Genomic DNA, 24,340 nt, shown 5'->3' with positions numbered 1-24,340 from the left:
AATAAGTTAAAAATAAATTGATATATTTAAGAAAGAGAATGGCATCAAAATCCTCATTTCTGATACTATTTTATAAGCCAATTCCTTTGTTTTGTTTTATTAATTTCTTTATATTAGGTTGTCAAATAAGTCTTGCGGTATTTTTTATTGAATTTTCAATTGTTCATAAAATTGGTTACAATAATGCGATTCAAGTCAAATATGCGCCGTTTTGTTCGACGACGCGTTCCCAACGAGATGTTAACTTCATGATGCCCCTCTCATAGAAGCTCGCTTCCCTATTGGCAAAAAACTCGGAGCGTGGCGCATCTTCGACCACCTCGACACCAGAACGAAAACGTTGATACCATCGTTGTGCGGTGGAAATGGAAACTGTATCGGGTCCATAAACTGCACAAATTTTATTGGCGGCTTAAGATGCATTTTTGCCTTTATCGTAGTAGTACTGAATGTAAAATATGCCCTATTTTCTCTTTATTTTGCTTTATTTACTTTCCAAAAATGTATAGTATGACCTGATGCGACGAATAAAACAAGAACTACGCGCCTTCAGCGCCCACTAGCGAAAATACCGCAAGACTTTTTTGACAACCTACTTACTTTTATTATTATTATTATTATTATTTTTATTATTAATTTTATTTTTCCTTATATATTTGTATTCTACAAAGTATTATTATAAAATCAAACTGTTAAGTTATTAAAAAAAATAATATTCTAATGTTTATATTTATATAGAAGAGAAACAAATTGCCTTTAAAGTAGCCTTTAAATGCTTTTAATTAATCAGGAATCAGGAATCCACATTACTGCCCAATTTATAGCCTCATAGCTATTAAGTTTCAGCCTAATCGTAAGCGAAAGCAATTATTGGGTAAGGCGATATGCTAATTTTAAATAATGGCTGAAGTTGGGGCTGCTAGACTAAAAAGCTTAAAAATAAGCTTAAAAATAAGCTTAAAAATAAGCTAAAAATTCAAATTAAATATATAAAATAAAACTTGAATTAACTGGTCAATATTCTATATTACTCGTTATTAAAGGTGATTGCTAATTTATGATTATTTTTAAATGATTTTTAAGCCATTAAGTTCAAATTTTCTTGCTAAATGAAGGCATCTTCTTCCTGAAGAAATTCTATAAAAATTCCTATTTAAAGTTCTTCTTTATTTTATAGAAATTGTTTAATTCATTCTTGTAAAATTGTTTTAACTGCATTTGCCAGTAAATTTCAACCATCATCATCTTCTACCATCATCGACCAAGGCAATTGCTGAATGAGGCGTCGATATAAAATTGCATATTGCATCCAGTGCGAATGGGGCTCGGCAGTAATTCTGCTAACTTGATTTACGCAGATCATTGCTATTGGCGACTTGGGCAGCCTTGGTTCTCCGATTGCCAACGGCAAGGTTGATGGGTGGATTGGTTGTGGGTGAATGGGTTGGATTTTACTTTCTGTATGGTTTTTTTTTTGTGTGTGGATGTGCTGCAACGCCTACGCCAGCGGCTTACCTGTTGGACTTTGTGCGCCATACGCGGGCGTACGCGCAATATGCACTTTGTCAACAGGTTAGCCTTGAGCCTTGGTCTGCCCCAGCCAAGGACACCGATTACTCCGCTCGTTTTATGTTCTATCTCGTTTGCACACTGGCTAACTATCTCATTCGCACTCAATGCACATTCAGCGCATGCCCCAGACGCGAAGGCGTCGAAAATCCGGCGGAGAATCCTTGTAACTGTTGGGATTGGTGGATCAAATTCAGCACATTCAGTGGTTGGCTTTTTTCGGGTTTGTTTTTGTTGTTGTTGTGAAGGGGAATAGCAGGACGAGATTCAACGAATCTGCCCGAAAGCTAGGCTTCTGTGGCGGTGGATTCTTCTACCGAAATTTTTCAGTCCTTTTAAGGTAACAAAAGCAGCTTCTCGACGGTTTGGAAATTTGTGAATGGTTTTGTTTTTTTGGGGATTTTCCATTGAGTTTAAAAATTTGTATGTTTTTTTATGAATTAAAGAGTTGAGTTTAGTCTGAAAGGGGTTTAAGTTTAGTTTAAGTTGATAAATATTAAAGAAGCTGGAAATTTTAAGTTTTAATTTTATTTATTGGATCTGCTCTAAGTTAGTCTCTTATGTTATTTACCTCAATGTGCAAAGTAAGGGCAGTTTGGTAGAAAGTTTGTGTATAAAATTTAAACTTAAGTTAGCTTAAACTAGACATAAGCTTACTTAAGTTATATTGACTTTTCCTTAGATAGTAGTAGCCCTTAAAATGTCTTTTCAGTACGATAAAGTTAGTTTATTATTTTTAACTTGAGTTTACTTCCAAGTTTTCATATCACTTTTCTTAAGTTTGCTTAAGGAATAGTTGCAGTTTATCATTTGAATAATTTAGTGTTAGTTTTAGTTATTATTGCAGACTTTTAGCAGCCAAAGTAGTTAGCAAATTTCATTTTGATTTGTTAAAAACAAATGTCATGGCTTACCCATGCTACAAGTTTCTTATATTAAAAAGAAGTTTAATAATTTTCATATTAAACATGAAATATAAGGTGTTATAGAACTTTCTTCAACCTCTTATTAGACATTAGTACCATCTGTTTTGTAAAAACATTCCATGGAAGTCAGAAATCATTTAAAGACTTCACAAACTTCTAGAACCCTCACTATGATGCCTAATGAAGCCTTTCTGAAGAGGCTGCGGGGCTCATTCAATATATATAGAGAGAGTGGAGGGAAGGATTTTGCATGTTTGTGCCTTTCAGTTTGGGCAGTCATTCAAAAAGAGAGACAACATCGAGTTTCGAATCCTGGCCTGGTCTACATATTCACGCCCGGAAAATGCTATGTAACCTATCCAATTAGAGGGAGTTGAATGCTTTTCAGCTGAGTTAGCTCCATGGGAGCTCAGGTGTTTACGTGTGGGGACAAATTGGCTGTCATGGCAATGGAACTTCCCTTTTTATTCCCTTTTTTTTTTTTTTAATAATTTCGTTAAGGCTTTAAGTGTGCGGTGGACAGGGGGGTGGGGGAGAGAGAAAGGCAATGGCATTCCAATCCAGTTAGCCGGTTATCCTCGTGGCGGGTACCATCTTTTTTCTGGCCTTTCTGACCTGTTGCCATGGACAGGGACAGACATAAAATTTAACATAATACCCCGGACTTTTAGATACTAGAAGCTCAGAATGCAGAAAGTCATAAATTGTAGGAGGGCGGACGGTCAACAGGTCGAATACGTAATGCTTGTGCAAGCTCAATTATCGGAATTTGCAGAAGGGCGGAGGGGGGATGGTTGGCTAGGAAAACCACTGCCCCCAGTAATGGTTTTGTAATTATTTTTTAATAAGCTTAGGTCTTAATCTTGTGTGGTATTTAAAATTAAGTTTGTGCTTAAAAAATCGAACTAAAAATCTCTGAAAATATATATCCAATGGGTATAAATAATATGTTTTTTTTTTTTAGATTTTTCAGAAGAAAACTAAAGCTAAAAAACGACAAAAAAATATTTTTTATAAATACATTACATTAACAGCTTTTCCAACAATTTCCACTTGCTTAAACACAATTTTTCATAAATATAAAAAATTTCCCTTTCACGTATTTTAAACCTCTCACTTTGATCATAAAAACTCCATTATGCAACGAAGTAACTCACGCAAATACCAGTCGAAACCGAAACAGATTCATTTTTCAGCTGCAGATGCAGTTGCAGTTGCAGTTGCAAAATGCAGATGCAGATACAAAAAGTAAAGATACAGATACACCACCCAACTGCATGCCCAGCACATGCCAATGCAAATGTAATTCGTTTTTCATATTTCACCTCTCAACCTCTCGCATCAGAAATAAAGAAAGAAAAACCCAGGAATTGGTTTTTCACAAATTGTGACCAGAAAGTAAATACAAAAATATTTTCATTTGGCCCTTTCGGGCCGTGTAAAGTAGTGGGCAGAAAAATGCGCTGAAGTGGCTCATCGGTTGGGCAAATATGTACGATTCGGAATGCGTTGCATAACAAACAATTTAACAGAACAGATTCACAAAATAAAACATAAAAAAAAAACCAAGAATATCCAAAAGTGATTTTACAAACATTCCAAACATTAATGAATAGGTCAAGGGGTCGAGTCGACCTGGGGAGTAGCCTGGAAAAAGTTAGTAAATAGGAATTAAGTTGAATTTAAAATGCTTAAAAAAAATAGTTATTTGATTTCTTTTAAATGATAATTAAATATTTAGGCAGTAAATTAATACATTTAAATTATATTTTCTAGCAAAAATAATTTATTTTTATCAAATTTTTATCATATTTTATGATCATTACTTCCATAACATCCCTAAAAACTCTCTTAGAAATCGCCTTTAACTTTATTCTCTTGCAAATTTAATTATTAACTTATATAGCCAGGAATTACAGTGAATTTTGGGTTGGTTTTTCCGGCCAATCGAGTAATGAAGTGACTTAATTGAAAAAATAGTTCATTATATTTGCTGCAGACTCTCAGGGGCAGAGGCAGGTTTTCACGAGTAGCTTGGAAATTCTCCCTGTTCTGGCTCCTTATCCGAATGTTCAATGTGGTTTTTGGTGGCGAAGGCCTCTCGGAGTGCCATCCTGTAATCATCGCCCTGGTATCTTATATGCTCCAAAAGCCTACCACGGCTATCGATTACGTAAAGGAAATTCGGATCCTGTTCCTCGAGTAGCTTCACGGACTTGGGCAACTCAATGCGATCCTGCAGGTCATAGCCGCCGAGTAAGCTGGCTTCGGGAAAGCTGCTTATCGGTGGTACGTAAACATCTATGCGTTTGTGTTGGCTGAACATGGTTGGAGTTTTGTTAGAAAGGAAAATTTTGAAAAATTGAAAAGTACACAGAAAGTTTGACAAAAAAAATGGGAGAGTTTTGTGTGAGGAGAAAATTTTTGTTAGTAAGTCAAAAAACTAGAATTTCAGGGCAAGCTGGGATGGTATATTGTAGTTGAAAAAATATTAAATTATATTTGATTTTCAATATTTAGTTGTTATTTATAAGAATTTTGATTTTATGGTAACTTTTTTTTTTGGAATTTTTATTTATGAAAAATTTTAAGAAATTTTAAGCATTTATTGAGCTTGAAAAATGCCATTTTTAGAGCCTTTTTTTTGGCTTGAAAACGTAGTTAAATTTGTAAATTATTTTATTTAATGAGTTTACATTTTATTTTTCTTTATTTTTCATCTTGAAAGAACTTAAAATATTGACTTTATGAACCTAGAAATTTTTGTAGTACTTAAAGTCTTTCTTTTCCAGCCCATCAACCACAAACCTTTTGTAATAAAACTTAAAACAAAAGCACAAAATTATCTTTTTTCAAAGGTCATAATATTTTATCCTCTAATATTATATTTTTTTATATATAAACCACAGAATTTCGCATGTTTTTGAGTAACAAAATAAAATTAAGAGACAGCTTTTACATAATTTTTGATTTTATAAAGCCAATATGACCTTCCTTTTAACAATATAAAATCCAAAAACTAAACTAAATGCCATAAAAAATATAATTAATATTAATGGCTATGCCAAGTCTTGTTCGATTTTTTCTAAAATTAATGAGCTGACAAAAATGTTGATAACAATTTTCGCTTGGCAATTATTTTTTGTGCGCTTTCAGCATTTGCAATTTTAATTAAAAGTCCAACTAATTTAATGCCACAATTTGCCAGGTTTTTTTTTGTTCCTTGTCTAGATATTTGAAGCAAATTAAAAATGCTGTTCCATAATTTATTTGTGTCATTAATTAAGGGCAAAGGGGGTGGTTAAGGGTGGGGTGGGAAAATGGATATTCTTTTTACATGGCATTTGATCAAATAACAGCGAACATTGATTGCTGCTGACAGGCGGCATATTCGTAATTAGAATTCATTGTATTACATTGGCATGTGTTGGTTTATTTGAATTTTGGATGGAAATTAAGTGCATTGCGAGGGTGGGTAGAGGAGTTTGTATGTTAGGTATTGGATATAGGAATGGGGGAATTTTTCTAAGCCGTTTTAAGGCTTCTTTTTAAGTTTTAAATAGATTTTATTCTCCTTTATGCTTTTAAGTTAGTTGATTTATTAAAAGTTTTTACTTTATTTTTTAGTTTTTATAAGTTTATTGATTGTTTTTTTAGTTTATAAACTTTTTTAACAGCTCTTAACTTTTTTATTTGTGGCCTTTCAGCTTATCTGGCTAGCTCCCTAACTCCCCAAAAGAAGGCTTGTTAGTTAGCTCTTAGAATTAATACATATTTCTTTTATTTTGTAGAAACTAAAATTGATTTTTTTGTAGTTTAAATATTTATAAAACCTTCTATTAATTAACACAAAAAAAACCCATAAAAATACCTTCAGATTGAGGGCAATTAATAGAAAAAATAGATGATAATTCCTTTTCTTTTTTTTTCTGATAATTCCCAGGTAGCACTCCTGGCTTCGCTAATCAAATTAAAGCCTGGCATTGTGATGGCCATGAATGGCGAATGGTGAATAGCGAATGGCGAATGCCCAGAGATGGACAATGGAAATTGGATGCTCTTTTGAGTTGCGTAAGGACAATGGGGAAATGCAGTATGTGATGCGGTCACATCCGCTGACACAAGACAAATAATTAACTGTTGATCAAATTCCAGTGACCAGAGGGGGGGAGCAGAGGGTAGGATGGATGTGGTTTGTCCTTGTGCCTGCTACTCCTACAATTTTAAAGCCTTGCCAAGGACCACCTGCGGATTGAAATCATTCGGAACGCCCCAGTCTCCCTGTCTAATAAAGCTGCTTGTTTCACAAATTACATGACATTCGCAATTAAATCTGTATCACAGAGATCGAGGTATGATGTGTTGCTGCTGGGAAAATGCTACGAAAAGTCTATGGTCAATGTATTTGACCAGAATTGTTGGTCAAAAGTTCTTAAATAGCTGAAGGAGAATCTTGTGTGAGTGAGCATGCGGTTTCCATGGGGTTAGTGGCTGGTGAGTTAGTAAGAATTTCTGTTGGTCAGTGTTGCTAGTTTTGGTATTGAAATTTGCATTGTTAATTAAGTTAAAGAACCACAAATTTTATTATCAAAAACACTTGAAAAAACTTAATAAAAATCTTTAAATTTGTTTGCTTTATTTTCTGTTATTTTCCTTCTACTTTTGATTTAATTTTGGTGAAAAAACTCTCTTTAAAGTCATTAAAAAATATATATATTTAAAGAGTTATTTATTAAATAAATTTAAAACACTGAAAAACCAAAATTCTTATTAACTTTTTACCTTACAAAACCATAAACTGAGCTTGTAATAATATTTTAAAATATTTTTAGATAAAAACTGGAATCCACGAAGAACCCATCATCGATGGAAAATGTAAAATATGAAATGAAAATGCAAAACCACGGTCAACGTACATCTCCGTACGCTCTCCCCTCTACACAGCACTAATTGGACACTCTGTCATGGACACAAAAACACAAAGTCCAAACACCAAAACAACTTCATGGACAGCCACGGCGAGGGTCATAATTAATTGGATTTCGTAAACAATTTGTACAGTTTCGTTTTCGGGCTAAACTAAGTTAGTCGCTTGCTGTAAAGTTTTCGCTGGAAAACAACGGACCAGGACCACAGAGTAGAGAGCTGCATTTATCACTTATTAACTGCATTTTCTGCAAAATTAAATGCAACTTTTCGAGGCAGCTTGCAAATGTGGATTAAACCAGCCAGCGGATTATATGAACTGAACTTCACAGGGCAACAGGTAATGATGCGAATTTGATTAGCTTTTAAGTGGTTGTGGGTTGTATCTAATAGCTATTAAGTAAAGCTAAAAGAAGATTCGTTTTTTGGTCTATTTAACTTATTCTTAAGTTCAAACTCTACTGGTAAATAGCAACCAGTATTATATTTACAATTTAATTTCATATTAATAGGCTAGCTAGTATTTTATTGCTAAACACCAGTGGGTTTTTCCTGTTAGCCGTGTTTTTCTATGCACATAATTGGCCAGAATTTGCAGTGCGCCCCCTCTCTTTGGGTTGACCTGCTGCTGCTAATTGGCCAGGATGCCATAGTATCTTGTTTTGAGTTTCCCAGAAATGCATAATAAGAGTCCTGCCAGTCCTCCCAGTCCCAGTGCTTGTGCAAAGGGCTTTTTCTGCGTATTCGAAGCCAGCATTCCCAGTTGGGATCCGATTCCGAAATGGGAGATGGACTCCTCGAACTCCTCCAACGCAATCATAGCAGGCCAGTGCAGTAGTTTTCCTTCTAAAAACCCAACTGAATTTTCCCCAAAGGCAATGCAGCGCTCCTTTGATTAAGGATATTTTCAGGTTTAAAAATGAAACTAAAAGGACAGCCAGTGAAGTGCAGCAGCAGCAGCAGCAGCTGACTGTTTATAAAGTAAAGTAATAGCCAGGCAACATATTAATCTGTATCCTTTTTGTAAAAGGATCTGTTTTGATAGGAAAAAAACTGCAGCTATTGGAGGTAGAAATTTAATATTTTATTTGCTTGGCTATTGAATAGGCAATTAGGCAATAATAGTTAATTAATTAGGTAATTTCTGAGCTGTGTCATTTTGGTTGATAAAAATAATTTTGGATTTGAAAATGATTGATGGGAATTTGAGTTGCGATGGAAAAGCTAATTAAATTGAATTTATGTATTAAAAGGATTTAGTTAGAGATATTAGAGGCACTTTATTTTAGCAAATATATATTTAATTTTAATTTATTTTAATTTATTTTTAGTTTAGTTTTTAGTTTAGTATACAAAACTAAAGTTAAAGTTACAGATTTCCCTGGCTTTGACTTTTATTTATTATTGGCAATTTAGCTAAGCAAAGGCTAGCTTAACTTAATAAAATAAATTACAAAAATATACAAAAATGCTAAAATAAAAAAATGAAATAAATATTTAAATATAAACCTAAGGTTCTTCGTACTCAAATTTAACTTAAAAAAATATTGAATTATATTTGATTTTAATTTTTAAGTTTTTCTTTAAACTAATTTCGATTTTTTGGCACCTTTTTTTTGTAATTTTTATTTATTAAAAATTTTTAGAAATGTTAAGCATTTATGGGCCTGGAAAAATGCCTTTTTAGAGCCTTTTTTGGCTTGAAAACTTAGTTAAATTTGTACATTTTTTCTTGATTTTTCAACTTGAAAAAACATAAATATGTGTGTACCAAAAAATGCTAAATAAATTATATAAATATTTAAATATAAAACTAACCAATTCAACTTTACAAAAATCACAAAAAACCGTCCAATTTGATCACTTAAATTGCTTTAAATTTTGTATTTCTTTCCACAAAATCACACTCAAACCTGACCTAGCTGTGCCCTACATTTAAGTCATTCTTAAGTTATAAACTTCTTCGTTTAAGCTAAAGAAATAATTATTTAGAATTAATTTGAGGCACTTAAGGAATGCCACAATCTGGTGGCGGCGTAAATGTGCCGCAGACAATAACCACCGAACATGGTTATTGGGCGTCGTAACTTTTATTCAACATTTAATTTAAAGCATTTAATTGCTGCGACTTGTGAAATCCCTCTACTGTGTGTGTTTGTGTGTGTGTGTACCAAGGCTTACCAAGGTGTGCGATGGTTCACATGAGCTTTATGCTCGGCACAATAAAGGGAAAAATAATAATAAAAAAAATATGCGAATAAATTGTGACTCCTCTTTGTCGCCGTGGGCCATCTTTTTCCATCTCTTTTTCCCTCCTCACAGCTCAGCCAGGACATTGTGGCGTTTTAAGCGGAAAATATGCCGCACTTCCGCTTGCCACAAACACAAATACAAACACACACACAAACACACACGAACGCACATACATAGACAGTTGACTTGGTTACCGTTATAAGACAGACGCCAAGATGGCTGCCATACTGGTGGTGGGAATTTACTGCCATTATATTTATATATTATTATAATGCCCAGAATGGCAAACAAAGTGTTGAAAGAGGAAGAAGGGGGTGGAAAAGCTGGGTAAAAGCTAAGGGAAACGACCACCAACGAATTACGTTAACCAAATACGTTTTGCGTTCCGTTTCACATTTAATTGCCTAATCGCACTTAAGACCGCCGAATCCGATTTCGATTCTGAATCTGATTCTGATTCTGATTCCCACTTCCACTTCCGATTTGGGTTTGGTTTTGAGAGCCAGCCAGCCACTCTCCTTTGAGCCCCAAAATATGGCCCCCTTTTAAAGATTTTTAAATTGAATTTCAAGTCAACGTGGCGAGTGACTGACTGATGGTGAGATCTCCTCAGGGAGGGCTCTAACTCTGACTCTCTGGCTAGCTATTTACATTTTAAGCTAATTGAATACATTTTCCACGAACGGATTAACCTGTTGTTGGCTTGCCTAGCTGCTTTTTGGGAGTATTTTTAAAAAGAAAGCCATCAAGTCCTAATAAGCTTTATGTGTGTTTTAGGAAATCAGAATGTTTGAAAGGAGAGTAATATTAGTTAATGTTAATATTTTTAGAAATATTACAATAAATTTAATTAATGTTTATAAAAAATTATGTATAATGAACTAAATTTGAGTAAGTTTGCGGTTCTTTTAACCAGATTTTACAGAATGTAATAATAAGTTAAAAAGTTGTTTCAAAAAAGTAGTAGTCAGACCTAAACTATTATTAGTTTTAAAGAAAGTTTAATAACTATCAAAAATTTCAACAAAAGAGTTTCTAAAACAGCCATAAAATAATAAATATTTTTAGATTTCAATTTAAAGTCCCTAAAATCAATGCCAAAAGCAATCGAAAAAACCAAAAAGAAAACCCAAACCAAACCAACTTCCCTTTCACATTGAACTTCATTCTAATCATTGATTTAAAATGAAACATGAAATGAAATCAAACTGAACCCCTTCCTAATACTTTCTTCTCTTCATTTTCAGCTCAAATTGTTAGCTTAATTGATTTGATTCTGAACTAGCTAGTCCCAACCCTTTGGCATAAACGCGAACTTGATTTGAGGGGGGGTCAGGAAAAGGGATTCATTACATGTTTTTTGTCCTTAATTATCCACAACTTGAATTCGAGCGATCTTATTTACCCACCTGGCCGCAATTTTGGGGTCGTCTTTAATTGGACCTTTGGGTTTTTTAGGGCTGATCCAAAGGGTTATATATAGATACTTATAGTGGTGGATGAATCGAAATGAAATTCCCTGGCAAACAATGGACGAGTTGCGTTCATTATCATTCACCGCAATCGGAACGACACAACACGACACGACATGGACAAGAGAAAACTTTCAAAAGAAAATTGCAACAACGTGGCATTGGGGGTTTTCCCCAAGAAGGAGATGGAAAATCAAGAGGGAAAAGAAAACGAAGTAGTCCAAAGGCAGGCTAGCAGGCAGGCAGGCAGGCAAGGCAGGGCAGGACAGGGCAAAAGTTTTGGTGTGAAATTAAAATTAGAATTAAAAGCACAATGAAGCCAGGCAGAGGAGGAGAGTAAACCAGACAGACCATAGAAAGAGAAAGAAAACAAGGAATAGAAAGAGATGGCCAAAGAGAAGAGGGGGACAGTTCCAGGACATTGGCCAGGGGTCTTAGTGCTAAATGATTTATGGCTGTTTGCATGGCCGCCGCCTCCCGTCCTTATGCAAATTGTTTTCGAGAATCTGACAAAACGATGAAGTTTTCATTACGGTGCCCATTAAGAGGAGCTCCGTTTAAGTTATGGCAAAGATGTCGCTTTCAGTTTTCTCTTTTTAGTTTGATATATCTATATAGGGCTAGGCATATGGTTTTTAGGTTCCAAGAATGTGAGGCAGGCTCTTTGGGGTTTTATGTTTGGGAAATCAGAAGGATATTAAGGCAGGTCTTAAACCAAAATCACAATTTGACTAGCTAAGTAAGGTTACTAAGTTTACTTAAGTTTAGCTTTAAGCATCTTTGACTAAGAAAACTATGTTAAGTAAAGGAAATTGGTATAGAAATGTGATTTTTCCCTACAAATACTCACATTATAAACTCCCCTCTGTCATTTTCCTTCCCATTCAGACTATCATTTTAGCATAATTTAGCAAACATATTTTAGCTGCATTAATTACATAATACTCATTCATATATATTGTTGAAGACTCCTGAATGAATTAGCTTGCTCTCTAAAAACATATCATTTTGAAAAAGTTTCATGGTGGGAGGGAGTTGGATAAACTTTTTGTTAAATAAACTGGCGAAACGTCAACAGTTTTTAGCCACGAATGGGGGGTCCCTTGGTGGATTGCCAACTCGTTTCAACGCACCTGTGGAAACTAATTTGAAAGTAATTTGTTTTCGCATAGATTGCATATTCCCCTGTCAGCCGGGTGGTGGCCCAGCAACAACCGCACATCATAATCATAATCACATAAAACCCAAACCCCAACCAAAAAACCTTAAACAGAAAAATTGGAGGCAGAAGAACAACCCCTAAGTTAAGTTAAAAAAAAAAAAAAAGAGAGTCGAGTCGTATGGTAATCGATCATCATGAGGGGAAAAATTCAGGAACATACCCAATTTGTATAAATTATTAAAATATTGATTTATTAGTTGAAAATTTAACATCTAATTTAGTAGATGGGCGGTTAACTGATGGGTGGTGTGTTAGTGGGTGGTAACTGGTAACTGGTAACTTCCCCCAAAACTGGAAGTGAATTTATGCCGTTGGAGCTAACGAATTTATCATTATCCTTGGGCGCATAAATTGAAAAATAAATGCGGCTGTCGGTTCTATTTATTTTGTTTTTCATTCGTTTTTTTTTTTTGTTTTTTACCACCCCTCCCCTCTCCACCCTCTCGATAAAACCCTTTGGTAAAATCTGTATACTGTTTGTGTTTGTGTAAATGAAAATGCTCTATGTGTGTGTGAGTATCTGTGTGTGTGTGTGTGTGTGTGCTTGTTTGTTTACTTGTGTGAGTGCCTTTTGCGAAAAGAGGAGGCCGTAACTCAAAGCAAACTCCCTACCGCTGACTTTCCCTTTTTACCCCTTTTCTCTCACGGTCAGCCCGGGGGCGGCTCAGCCACGCCCACCTTCAGCTTTTCCAAACAAACACAAACACAAACCAACACACACACATACACATATGCCAAAAGCCCTACACAAACACACATACTTGTGCGATACATTCAAAGTTTATCCAGCGCCCGTTTTGCACATTAATTTACTGACCTTTTTGCACTTTTTCCATAGTTTTGCAGCCACACCTCCCCACTATGGAACGCCTTCACTCTTGTGCACTGAGAGAAAAGCTAAAGTTAAAGAAAATGTCAGTCAATATTATTTTAACATTTTTCAAATTCTTTAAAAATCTAGAAATTCCGTTTCTTTACTTATTAAACTTTAATTTTTTATAATTTCCTAACAAAACCTTTGAGTGTTTAACACCCCTTTTTTTTCAGTACATTACTTTTGAAAAGAACAAATGATTTTTCGCTTAGTGTGACTCCCGGGCTACAGCTCGCGATTGCCTGCCTTTGTCTATTTGCCACCACCATTGCCAGCGCCATCTCTCTTTCGAGTTTCCAGCTCCAGAATCTGGCAAAGGAAAAAAAAAGTACCATGGCCACTAACCAGTGGCTAGTGGCTAGTGGTGACCAGTAACCGGTGACAGTCACCAGTGAGCAGGAAAGGAGTTGGGCAGCGGCAGGAGATGTTGGGGCTGCTGGATATTCTGAAACGTGGGAAGGGAGGTCCACAGGCATATTACACAATGTATGATGAATGTGTGACACTTTTGCAGCTTGTTTGTTTGTTTATTGTTTGCTCCACACACCCACCCCCCACTCAAACACTCATATATCTTTAGCCGTTTGTCCTTTGTGACCGCCCTTCACACCCCCTTTTCTTTGTGCGCGGCCAAAACAGTGAGCAAACTGAATGGCAAAATCAACAGTCAACAGAGGGGGGAAAATAGCAACGAATTAGGCATTCTCTATAGGAAGTTTAGAGGTATGGTTAGGATTTATGATTTTTGGTGACCCAAAACTGGGATTTTTTTAGTTTATAACTAAACCCATTGGAATTCCAAAAGGCTTATGTTGAAACTCTATTAAAAGTTCCATTCTCATTTCAAAGATTTCAATGCCTAGCAAAAAGGTGACCCCGAAAATGTCTTCGAAGTCTCATAACTTTCTCAATTGGTCTCCGATTTCAACATTCTATATCTCAAATAGTTTGTCCTTTCAATACATTCAGATCTCAATTCAAACTATTCTCATGGCCAACATTTTTCCTGACCAATTTACAAGATTTCCCTGCCTGGCAGAAAGGTGACCCCGATTGATCTTCCCTAGACGATAACTTAACTTAAGCCGATTGCAAAGTGCCATGGCTCTGAAAGTTTGAAGATTAATTCTATAATAATCAGAATTCAGAAATTTCATGATTTTTGGTCCTGCATTCTCACTGCATTCTGGCCATTGTTCCTGCTTCCGGTCTATGACTTCCGTATTTTCGTTTCGTTTGTTTCCGTGCCACAGCACTTCATTGTTCGACCGCATAATGGATTTGAATGTATCAGGACCCTTCGTCCTGTAAGGCAATGTGAAACTTTTGTTGTTTGCTTTGCCCATTTTTAGATGTGAGTGTGTGTATGGTGTGCATGGTGTGTGTGTGTGTAAGGAGAGTTTAATAAATTGTATCTTCTGGTCCGCACACATAAGCATATGCAGATTACCCTTCGAGTGAGTGTATGGAGTGAGAGAGAGAAGGATGTTGCAGGACATTCAAAGAGAATGGGGGCTGGTTAAGAGACGGGCATGGACAGGGAGGCGGGGCAGATCGGACAGACGCCCTTGCTCTTTCAATTTCAATAACGGCAAAGCAATAAACTTGCCCCAAAAAATAAGTTGGCTCTTTGTTGACGCTCTAAACTTTGTGCCACATCTGAATATGCGTGGCGTGGATTTTTGGTTGGAATGGAGATGGAAGGAGACCAGGATTCGTTGCCAAGGACTTTCTCTTACATTTCTCTGCATAAAATATATATTTCTTTTGATAGAAATAAGTATTTTTGATTTACATTGTCTGTACGTTTCGTGGGGGGCGTAAGTGAGCTTACAGTTTCTTGCAAAATTATGCACTTTGTTGGGCTTAGTAAGCAGTGGGAAGGTTATCTTTAAGTGTTTTTGGAATCGGCAAGATAAAAACTCTATTTTTTTCTGTTTATCTTTGTTAATTGGGAATTATTTTGTGTTTTTCAGGTAAGACTAGTTCTTAATTTAAAATATTTTTAGAAATATTCAAATCTTTTCTGCATAAATTTAATCAGGAAATGTGCTTACAACTTTATGACTTTGAAAGTTATTTATTAATAAATATATATACTTAACTCCTTCATATATATATATATATTTTTAAGGACATCACTGATTTTAGTATTTTAGCTTTCCAAAAAATATAAAACCTAATATTTATTTGAAGCTTTAAAGCTAGTAAGTAACTTTCTAACTTAAAACTTATAAACTTGATAAAGTCCTGTCCAAGCGACAGCATAAGCTCCCTCTTAGCTTTTATATCCTTTTTAAGCCCATCAGGCTTTTGAACTTAAAAGCTTTTCCTTCCTTACTTTTACTCAATACAAAAGTTAAACGGCTTAACCACCAAAGCTAAATTAAAGTTGTAAACTAAATCTACGGTAAAACTTTAAATTAGAACAATTTTAGAACTAATATTACACATTTTGCAGGGCCAAAAAGCAAATTTCGCTAATTTCCTCTAAGTTTTCTTCAAATAAATGATTAATAATGATATAACTTGATTTTCTTTTGTTAATAGATAACCATTACACGACCTCAGATTGCGATAAAAAAAACACGTGAATGACCCACAGTTCAAAGACTGATAAGCACTTATGAATGGTTCTGCAGAGGGTGAGCCACCTGCTGCGCAGTGGGTGCTTATCGAATGGGCAGAAGAAAATATGCGATTAAAGCAACGTCAGTGGAAAAATGCAGCGCCCTCAGTTGATAATTCCCATGAGCTTTACTATAAAGCTTGCGAACTCGATCTACAAAGGTCAGTAGCAACTCGAGATGCAGTCGCAGCAGAATCGGAAAGTCAGCAGCATTAAAGCTATAACCATGAAACTAATCCTCCTTCAATTCCTTGGTATCCTTGGCTGTGGAGTAGTGGCCCAGAAGTACTCACCCATTGCCAACTGGCATATGGGTGATCCTCATTATACGAGTGATCAGTATGCCAAGATCCTGGGCGAGGCGGGTATTGGTCAGGATGCAGATGATAAGGATCACAAGGGTCTGGGTCCCATGCAAATTCAGTATGTGGACTATCAGCCAAATTGCCAGCCAGGCGGAGTGCCTGTGTGTGCCACCAATGGAACCGATAACTTCTACTTTGAGAACAACTGTCGCCTGGAGGCAGCCAACATGAAGTTGCTTTTCCAATATGGAACTGGTGAGTTGGTAGCGAAATGCCATTTAAGATCATAAACTAACTCTATATTTGCCTGAGTGATTCCTTTCTTGCAGAGCTTGAGCCTACGGAGATGGAGCGCTGCCTGCCCACATGCCAGACGATGAAGTGCACCAAAGTGGAGCGACCAGTTTGCGCGCTGGCCGAGATCGGTGGAGCTGTACCCCAAACTTTTAGCAACGAATGCGAGATGCGACGACGGGAATGCCACACGAGACAGGGTAAGTTTTTAAGTTATTATACTAACTAGAATTATCGAGATATTTTCGATATATTTATCGATAATTATGATAACTAACAAAAATAGATTAAGAAGTAAACAAAACTCAAAAGAATCAGGAAATTCTGCATATCCTAACCTCTTCCTTGCTCCCTCCGACTCCTTAGTCCTGCGAATCCTTCATTCTGGTCCCTGCCAAACTCCAACCAAAAGTGGACGCAAGAAGAAGCTGCGTCGCAACAAAAAGAAGCGTCCCACAGCCGCAGCCGCTCCCTCCATTTCCAAGTTTGCCAATGTCCCAAAGAAAGTATACATAATGCTGGCTACTCCAGCGCCTTGGAGCACCTCTCCGGCAACTCCCAGAGCTATATCAACCACAACCACAAGAATCACCACAACACCAAGAATGAGGCCAACGAAGCTTACTAGCACTAGTCCTTCGCCCATGCAATTCCGACAACTAACGAACCTCGCCAATCCCATGGTCTCCGTTTCCCGAGCCGTGGATGCCTATAATGTTTACAATATTCCCGATGTGGGTCATGATTATGGAGAGATAACCGACTCCTCGCTATCGATGTTTTTGCCAGAAGTGGGTCGGGTTACAGAGCCCTATACCCCGAGCAGTAGCACCACCACCACTACTACCACCTCAACAACCACACCTACACCCACTACCATGGCATCAAGGATCACTACACTTCCAGCCACCACCACCACTACTAGGACCTACTCGACGACAATGCTGCCCAGCACCACTGAGTTTAGTTACAAAACCACAACGGAGAATTCGGAGGCCATAACCTACGTGAGCAGCACCACTCGTGAATCTTCCACAACTCCACAATCCCTGGCCCCTTGAAAACAATTTTGAACTACCTAAGAAATCAGTAACTTAATATTTATTGAAACTATTTATAAAGCAGTTTAGGATGAGCAATAAAAAATCGCAGAAATTAAGATATTTGGATAATTTTCTACCTATTCCGGGTTCAGTTCGACAAGTCAAAAGCAGATCAGCCAGTTAGCTCTTTTACTAAAGAAGGCCTTTGCTTGAATTTCGAAAAGATTTTCACTTCCCTTAGGGACTTTCAACAGATCAGAACAAGAATTAAATACAAAGGAAAATAAAACATGAAGTTCTTAAAATTATTGGTAAGAAAACTTTAAGAAAAAAGAAAGCAATCCGAAGAATCTTAACTCTGAACTGTAACGCAGCTGACTTTCCTTTATGGATTGATTATGACGTGCCCTGAGGTTTTGACCACTGAACCGAAATACATGCCGAAGGAGAGTGATAAGCAGGTGACAGAAACCAACTCGATCGAGATCAACGAATGCCCCATTGAAGATGAATTGGAAACTATTGGTCGGCCATTAAAGTACCAAAACGATAATATGAAGAACGAGGTGCTACTGTGGTTTCGGAATTTGGCTGTACTTCGTGACCTGAAACATCGCCGAAGGGACATCATTAGGGAAAAGGAAGAAAAGGAATATAGAAGGAGACTAGCTAACGTGGTAGCCAAACCGTTTCAATTCGTGCCACCGGAAGATGAAGGCAATGACATTAATCGCATCAGGGGTATAGAAAGTCTAGAGTCCCTGATGGATAATCGTTCGGATCTCAAGATAAACTACAATGTTCATTTACACCTTGATATTTTCCAAGCGCGTAATGAAACACGAAATCTTAACGTTTGAATTGAAAATGGAAAGCCAAAGAAGAACTTTTAAACTCAACAATTTACGTGTTATTTTTTAAACTTAACATTTGAAATTTTCAACTTTTAAGAACAATTATCTGGTAACTAATGAAGTATTCAATTTGTTTAACAACCCAAAAATATGAAATATATGTTACTCCTGTTGTCGTTGCTTGTCGTATCCAATTTAAGTTTCTTTGATTCTCGTTTGCAGGTCACCTCCAAATTCACCTGCGTTCCATTCTTACTTTCTGTCCTCACAATCTCTGGAATCTCTCTCTCCGATTCAGTCGTCGTGCTATTGGATGCACTATCTTCTCCCACTTCAGTGGTGGTCACCGAAGGAGCAGTGGTGATCTGACTGGGTGTTGGAGACGTTGCGGTTATGGGATCAGAGACTGCGTTTATCTTAATAGCTCTATCCAAAGATTCTTTAGTGGACTCCTCGTCTTCTGTATCATCGTCATCTGAAGTCTCAGTGGAACTATAAACGGGATAGGTGTTATAGACTTCTGAAGAGGGATAAGTGGGATATGATGGGTAAGTTGGTGGGGCTTTAGTAGTGCTAGCTTCAGAGGTGGTCTCCGCCTCAGTAGTCTCTGCCTCAGTAGTCTCCGCCTCAGTAGCCTCTGCCTCACTAGTCTCTTCTTGTTCGTTTTCCGTACTTCCTTCAACTGCATTTACTTTAATTACTCTTTCTAGAGATACTGGAGTCGAATTCTCATCTTTGGGACCTTCAGTAGAGCCATAGACTGGATAACTTGGGTAGATACCCGCGGTTGGATATGTCGGATATGACGGGTAAGTAGGCGATGCTTTTGTAGAGCTCGATTCGGAGCTAGTCTCCGGCTGAGTTGTGTTTTCTTCGTTCTCTTCAGTACTTTCTTGGACGGCGTTTACTTTGATGACCTTGTCCAGAGAAACCGTTGTCGATCCCTCTTCTTTAGGAGCTTCTGTAGAGCCATAGACTGGATACTTTTTGTAGACACTGGAGGATGGATACGTGGGATATGATGGGTAAGTAGGTGACGCCTTCGTAGAAGTAGATTCCGAACTACTCTCCGGCTGAGTTGTGTCATCGCTCTTTTCAGTACTTTCTGCGACGGCGTTTACTTTGATGACCTTTTCCAGCGAAACCGGAGTCGATTCCTCTTCTTTAGGAGCTTCAGTAGAGCCATAGACTGAATACTTTTTGTAGACACTGGAGGATGGATACGTGGGATATGATGGGTAAGTAGGTGCCGCTTTGGTAGTGGAATCCACCTCAGTAGTCTCTTCCTCTTCCTTTTCAGTGCTTTCTGCAACTGCATTTACTTTGATAACCTTGTCTAAAATCACCGGAGTAGTTTCCTCAACCTCAGGAGTTTCAGTGGAGTCATATAGTGGATAAGTTTTGTATACTTTTGAAGATGGATACGTTGGATATGATGGGTAAGTTGGTGTAGCTTTCGTGGAAGTAGATTCAGAGCTAGTTTCCGCCTCGGTAGTCTCTTCAGGTTTCTTTGTACTTTCTTGGACAGCATTGACTTTGATGACCTTGTCCACAGATACCGGAGTGGTATCTTTAGGAGCTTCAGTAGAGCTGTAGACTGGAGATGACTTGTAAGACGGATAGGTTGGATACGATGGATGGGTCGACTTGGGTTTCGTCTCTTCAGGTTTCTGGGTAGATTCTTGAACGGCATTTATCGATAGAGAAGGTCCTGACGGTCTAGGAGTCGTTGTTGCATGCTGTGGCGAGGCAGTCGTAATGTATTTCTTTAAGGGCGGAGTAGTGACACTGGGCTCAGTGGATTTTTCAGTCGTCTCCTCTGTAGTTGGGCCTTCAGTCGGAGAAGGTGTCGTAGATGGCTGTTCAGTGGTTTTATTTGCTGGTTCCTCGACTACTGCATTCACTTTGATATTCTGTCTGGGATTCTGAGGCACACTTGGCGTGGTGTCGTCACTCTCTGGTAGAGGTGTGGTTGTAGTTTTTGGTGTAGTAGTTGTAGAAGTAGAAGTGGAAGTGGATGTGGAAGTAGAAGTAGAAGTGGATGTGGAAGTAGAAGTGGAAGTGGATGTCGAAGTCGATGTAGAAGCAGCCGTTGTTGTGGTTTCGTATGTGGGATTCGAATAAGCTTTGGGGGTAACGGCGTACTCAGCCTCGGTGGGCAGGTTCTCCCAGGTTATCTCATAAGGATGATAAACAGGCGCCTCATATGCGGGTTTTGGGGAGACAAACGAGCTTTGTGCATAACCCTGAGGCTGAGATTGCGGTCCATAGGGATTGTATGGTCCATAGGGTCCTGGAGCGCCATAAGCTCCCTGAGATCCATAAGGTCCTTGAGATCCATAAGGTCCTTGGGATCCAGAGGATCCATAGTTCGGCTGATAGGGATTGATGGCATAGGGATTGTAATTTTGAACGCGAGGTGACTGGCCGACTGGGTAGCGGCTCTCACAGGGGCCATCATGATGTTTTCGCCAAGCTGAAATAAAGAGATTTATATAAGATTTTCAACTTCTATAAGTCGCTATGACTAACTGCTATGATAAACTGTTTATAAATTATAAAAGCCATGCTTTGACGTATGTTCTGGCTATTTGTTGGCTTAAACGTGACGCTGTTTGCTGCTTTATGAGGCGTTATTTGCGCATTTAAGTGATATTTGTTTTTAAGCAGTTAGTTATTAGTTAGATTTTTCTTTTTGTATCAAGTTTGAACATCTTAATGGGTTTTTAGTTCAACTTCCTAAGAATCTAATAAAATATCCGCAGAATACTCACGATGCCCTGTCCGGCACTTGACCAGCTGCAGTTCACATTCGCTCCTATAGTTTCGCCTCGTATCCTTGTACCTTCCGCACACCGGACTATACTGATCCTGACAGTTATCCGGACAGACCTCCAAGGTCTCGCATCTGTTCTCATGGATAATGACCCAGTCTAAAGAGAGAGATTTAGTTAGCAATTAAACGAGTTACGAGATATATATAAGGGAAATACTTACTGATACCAGTTAGGGCTCGGAAACGTTGAACTTCGCAGGGACTCGGAAAGGTAGATGGCTGGGCACCGGGGGCACTGGCACAAACTAGACTCTCAGGACCCGATGGTGGGCAGGGGTAATCATAGGGCTGCTGTTGATCGAAATAGTGCGGTGCCGGATAGTAAGGAACTCCATATTCCCAGGCATGAACCTGAAATGCCGCAAGGAGGAGGGCAAATCCAATTGTTGGTTGTAAGAAAGCTGTCATTTTGAGAACGATTCGAAAGTGACTATGCCGTGAGTTCCATCGATTTCAGTTTATATACGTTGTCCCACAGTCCTAACACACTCGGTGCTCTCATACTGTTGCAATGTACGTGTACGTGTTGTGTAGCCTGTTTCTGTCATAATTAATTATAATATTATTATTATTTTCATAATTCCATATCAATCGGCAAGCAGCAGACGCCTCTTCTCCCACTTTCAATTCTCTCTTGCACTCCATTATGAAATTTTATTGGCCCGTTATCATCGCGTTGGCTTAGCTCAACCTTGAGTCATGTGAATTTGTCTGCAATTCTTCGGTCGAAAAGAAATGAGCTAACCCATGAGTCAGCAGATATTCGTATTCTTAATAGCGCTGAGAACTTGAACTTGATTTTGTCGATCGCTGGAAAGGCAGTTTGTAGTTCACGTGTGGCACTCCGTCAACCATCGGAGATCACGTTTCCATTGATATAATTACTAGACTCTAATGCCGTTTCTTTTTTGTTTGTTTTTTTAAAAATTCGAATAAAAATAGAAACGTGATCCATTGGCTTAAATGAAATACCAATCCGCGTATTACATTTTTCGCAGTCTATAAATTCAAGCCAAGTTTGGGTCTCTAAAAGCATCAGATTTTCTTTATTAGATCCTAAATAATGATGGCCAACTAGTAGGTATATATGACATGAGATTGGGCGTAGGCTGCTGAACCACCGTACCAGTGATAGTATGGGGGTTCCTGGGTTGTTGTTGGAGCTGTCGTAGAGGTTGAGGTTGTTGTGGTGGTTGCTTCAGTAGTAGAACTGCTGGAAGTCCTTGCCACAATGCAGCCGCTGAACTGGAAGACAATCCTTGATCCTGTGGTTATCAGGACATTGGTCACCTCCGTGCAGTCTGGCTCTCCCGTTTCTGGATTCACATTCAAGGCAGCCATATCGAAGTCTACTAGCCGGCCGTCTGCGTTTCGAACCTCAATAGTTAAGGGATTGGTCTGTGAAGAAAATTGTTGATATATCTATTCTGATTTAAGATCACTCACTTTCTACTTACAGCTGTGGCAGTAGTGGTTGTAGAAGCTTCAGTGGTTGTTGTAGTAGAAGCCTCTGTTGTTGTCGTCGTCGCTGGATCTGTAGTAGTTGTCGTTGTCGGTTCTGTTGTTGTCGTTGTAGAAGAATCTGTGGTTGTTGTTGTGGTAGGATCTGTTGTCGTCGTCGTGGAAGCTTCAGTTGTCGTAGTAGAAGACACTGTGGTTGTTGATGTCGAAGACTCTATGGTTGTTGTTGTAGAAGACTCTGTGGTTGTTGTTGTCGAAGACTCTTTGGTTGTTGATGTTGAGGGATCAGCAGATGTTGTTGTGGAAGATTCTGCAGTAGTGGTCGTTATGGGATCTGTAGCTGTCGACGTAGAAGAATCTGTGGCTTTTGTTGTAGAAGGATCTGAAGGTGCTGTTGTGGAAGTATTAGTTGTTGTTGTTTGCGGAGATTCTGTAGTTGTCGATGGGTCTGTTGTTATTGTCGTTGTAGTGGACTCTGTGGTCGTTGTTGTCACAGGATCCGCTGTAGTGGAAGATTCTGTTGTTGTCGTCGTAGTATCTGGTGATGTGGTCGTAGTGAATGATTGTGTAGTTGTTGATGACTCCGTTGTTGTCGTTGTAGCCAGCTCTGTGGTTGTTGTTGTTACGGGATCTGCTGTTGTGGAAGATTCTGATGTTGTTGTCGTGATGGGATCTGATGACGTCGTTGTGGAAGGGTCTACGGTTGTTGTTGTTGATGGGTCTGTGGTTGTTGGGGATTCTGTTGTCGTTGTTGGCCGAGTCGTTGTTGTAGATTCAGTGGTTGTTGGTTCAGGAGTTGTTGTTGGTTTAGTAGTTGTCGTCGTTGCTTCAGGAGTTGTAGTTAATATTGTAGTGGTTGCTTCTGTAGTTGACGTTGTTCTTTCGGTGGTTGTCGTTGTGGAAGCTTCAGTGCTTGTTGTTGTGGTAGACGCTTCAGTTGTTGTTGTTGTGGTCGTTGTAGATGGCTTAACTGTGGTTGTGGTCGTTGAAGATTCTGGTGTTTTTGTTGATGTAGGAGCTGTGGTGGTGCTTTTTGTCGTCTCATAACAAGGTCGCCTAGTTGGTTTGGGCCGCGGGGTAGGATAGTACCAATAGGGAGGCCTATAACTAACAGGAGGCCTTCTTGGTGGTGCTTGAGGTGGCTTAAAAGTCCATACCGGATAGGGAAGAACATAATCCACTACTTGTCCGTGAGAATCTGGCTTGTAACGTCCGATATACTCTGGGTTATAAGGATTTCGGGGCCTGGGAAGGGGCAATGCATAAGGCGAGGGAGGCGATTGGCCAACCAATAAGCTCCGATGATTATAAAAGTAGCCCACATCTACAATCTTCGGACGCGGTGGGGGTTCTTGGCAATAGATGAGGTCCGTCAAATAGAATTCTGTTAAATTACAAACATAAAATATCAAATATTAAATTTCTCTAAATTTTCAGAAATATTACCTTCTTGGCCACTAAATATCATCTTTACATTATAATCGTTTAGATCGCAAACGCTGTCGAAGCTGCGATAACAGAGACCGCTCTTGGCACAGACACTGGGACCACAGGGTCGTTGGCTAAACCTTGGAACATCTCTAGGCGGTAGATATCCCGGGTAGTTCTCCCGTTGACCTTGGGAGAAACTCAAAGCTGAGAATAGGACAATAATAGTAAATAGTCTCCACATTTCG

General features: G+C 38.3%; 6 protein-coding genes across 6 annotated transcripts in view; 3 read left to right on the top strand and 3 right to left on the bottom strand.

Moving 5' to 3' along the window:
• Positions 1-4,353: 4,353 nt before the first annotated feature.
• LOC108103826 lies at positions 4,354-4,959 on the bottom strand. Its single transcript, XM_017209512.1, has one exon. The coding sequence runs from the start codon at positions 4,819-4,821 to the stop codon at positions 4,519-4,521; it is 303 nt and encodes a 100-aa protein (XP_017065001.1). The 5' UTR covers positions 4,822-4,959; the 3' UTR covers positions 4,354-4,518.
• Positions 4,960-15,811: 10,852 nt separating this feature from the next.
• LOC108103822 (mucin-5AC) lies at positions 15,812-17,629 on the top strand. Its single transcript, XM_017209508.1, has 3 exons — positions 15,812-16,431; positions 16,506-16,670; positions 16,837-17,629. Exons 1-3 carry the CDS (start codon positions 16,050-16,052, stop codon positions 17,529-17,531), a joined length of 1,242 nt encoding a protein of 413 aa, XP_017064997.1. The 5' UTR covers positions 15,812-16,049; the 3' UTR covers positions 17,532-17,629.
• A 140-nt stretch (positions 17,630-17,769) lies between these two features.
• Positions 17,770-18,373, top strand: LOC108103852. The gene is made up of 2 exons (XM_017209554.2): positions 17,770-17,824; positions 17,888-18,373. The coding sequence occupies exons 1-2, from the start codon at positions 17,804-17,806 to the stop codon at positions 18,371-18,373; spliced, it is 507 nt and encodes a 168-aa protein (XP_017065043.1). The 5' UTR covers positions 17,770-17,803.
• A 27-nt stretch (positions 18,374-18,400) lies between these two features.
• On the bottom strand, positions 18,401-21,611 carry LOC108103847 (flocculation protein FLO11). Its single transcript, XM_041818875.1, has 4 exons — positions 21,365-21,611; positions 21,142-21,300; positions 19,051-20,843; positions 18,401-18,993 (listed from the first exon to the last, which is right to left on the bottom strand). Exons 1-4 carry the CDS (start codon positions 21,609-21,611, stop codon positions 18,502-18,504), a joined length of 2,691 nt encoding a protein of 896 aa, XP_041674809.1. The 3' UTR covers positions 18,401-18,501.
• A 599-nt stretch (positions 21,612-22,210) lies between these two features.
• On the bottom strand, positions 22,211-24,336 carry LOC108103786 (mucin-5AC). Its single transcript, XM_017209416.1, has 3 exons — positions 24,111-24,336; positions 22,661-24,048; positions 22,211-22,601 (listed from the first exon to the last, which is right to left on the bottom strand). The coding sequence occupies exons 1-3, from the start codon at positions 24,334-24,336 to the stop codon at positions 22,278-22,280; spliced, it is 1,938 nt and encodes a 645-aa protein (XP_017064905.1). The 3' UTR covers positions 22,211-22,277.
• LOC108103848 (calcitonin gene-related peptide type 1 receptor) overlaps positions 24,238-24,340 on the top strand; it is a 58,423-nt gene continuing 58,320 nt past the window's right edge. The window contains exon 1 of the mRNA XM_017209546.1: positions 24,238-24,319. The gene's annotated coding sequence lies outside the window, so the exon portion shown is untranslated. The remainder of the gene's footprint in view (positions 24,320-24,340) is intronic.

Source organism: Drosophila eugracilis, unplaced genomic scaffold, assembly GCF_018153835.1.
Source record: "Drosophila eugracilis isolate 14026-0451.02 unplaced genomic scaffold, ASM1815383v1 contig_408, whole genome shotgun sequence".
Lineage (NCBI taxonomy): Eukaryota > Metazoa > Arthropoda > Insecta > Diptera > Drosophilidae > Drosophila > Drosophila eugracilis.
This window is presented reverse-complemented; position numbering and strand designations above follow the sequence as displayed.

Coding starts and splice junctions, on each gene's coding strand:
- LOC108103852 (XM_017209554.2), top strand. CDS start 17,804: ATGAAGTTCTTAAAATTATTG. Junction 17,825..17,887: donor TGAAGTTCTTAAAATTATTG/GTAAGAAAACTT, acceptor ACTGTAACGCAG/CTGACTTTCCTTTATGGATT.
- LOC108103847 (XM_041818875.1), bottom strand. CDS start 21,611: ATGACAGCTTTCTTACAACCAACAATTGGATTTGCCCTCCTCCTTGCG. Junction 21,301..21,364: donor CCGAGCCCTAACTGGTATCA/GTAAGTATTTCC, acceptor CTCTCTCTTTAG/ACTGGGTCATTATCCATGAG. Junction 20,844..21,141: donor CAAGTGCCGGACAGGGCATC/GTGAGTATTCTG, acceptor TCTTTATTTCAG/CTTGGCGAAAACATCATGAT.
- LOC108103826 (XM_017209512.1), bottom strand. CDS start 4,821: ATGTTCAGCCAACACAAACGCATAGATGTTTACGTACCACCGATAAGC.
- LOC108103822 (XM_017209508.1), top strand. CDS start 16,050: ATGCAGTCGCAGCAGAATCGGAAAGTCAGCAGCATTAAAGCTATAACC. Junction 16,432..16,505: donor GCTTTTCCAATATGGAACTG/GTGAGTTGGTAG, acceptor CCTTTCTTGCAG/AGCTTGAGCCTACGGAGATG. Junction 16,671..16,836: donor GGAATGCCACACGAGACAGG/GTAAGTTTTTAA, acceptor CCGACTCCTTAG/TCCTGCGAATCCTTCATTCT.
- LOC108103786 (XM_017209416.1), bottom strand. CDS start 24,336: ATGTGGAGACTATTTACTATTATTGTCCTATTCTCAGCTTTGAGTTTC. Junction 24,049..24,110: donor GATATTTAGTGGCCAAGAAG/GTAATATTTCTG, acceptor GTAATTTAACAG/AATTCTATTTGACGGACCTC. Junction 22,602..22,660: donor CAACCACTACTGCCACAGCT/GTAAGTAGAAAG, acceptor TTTTCTTCACAG/ACCAATCCCTTAACTATTGA.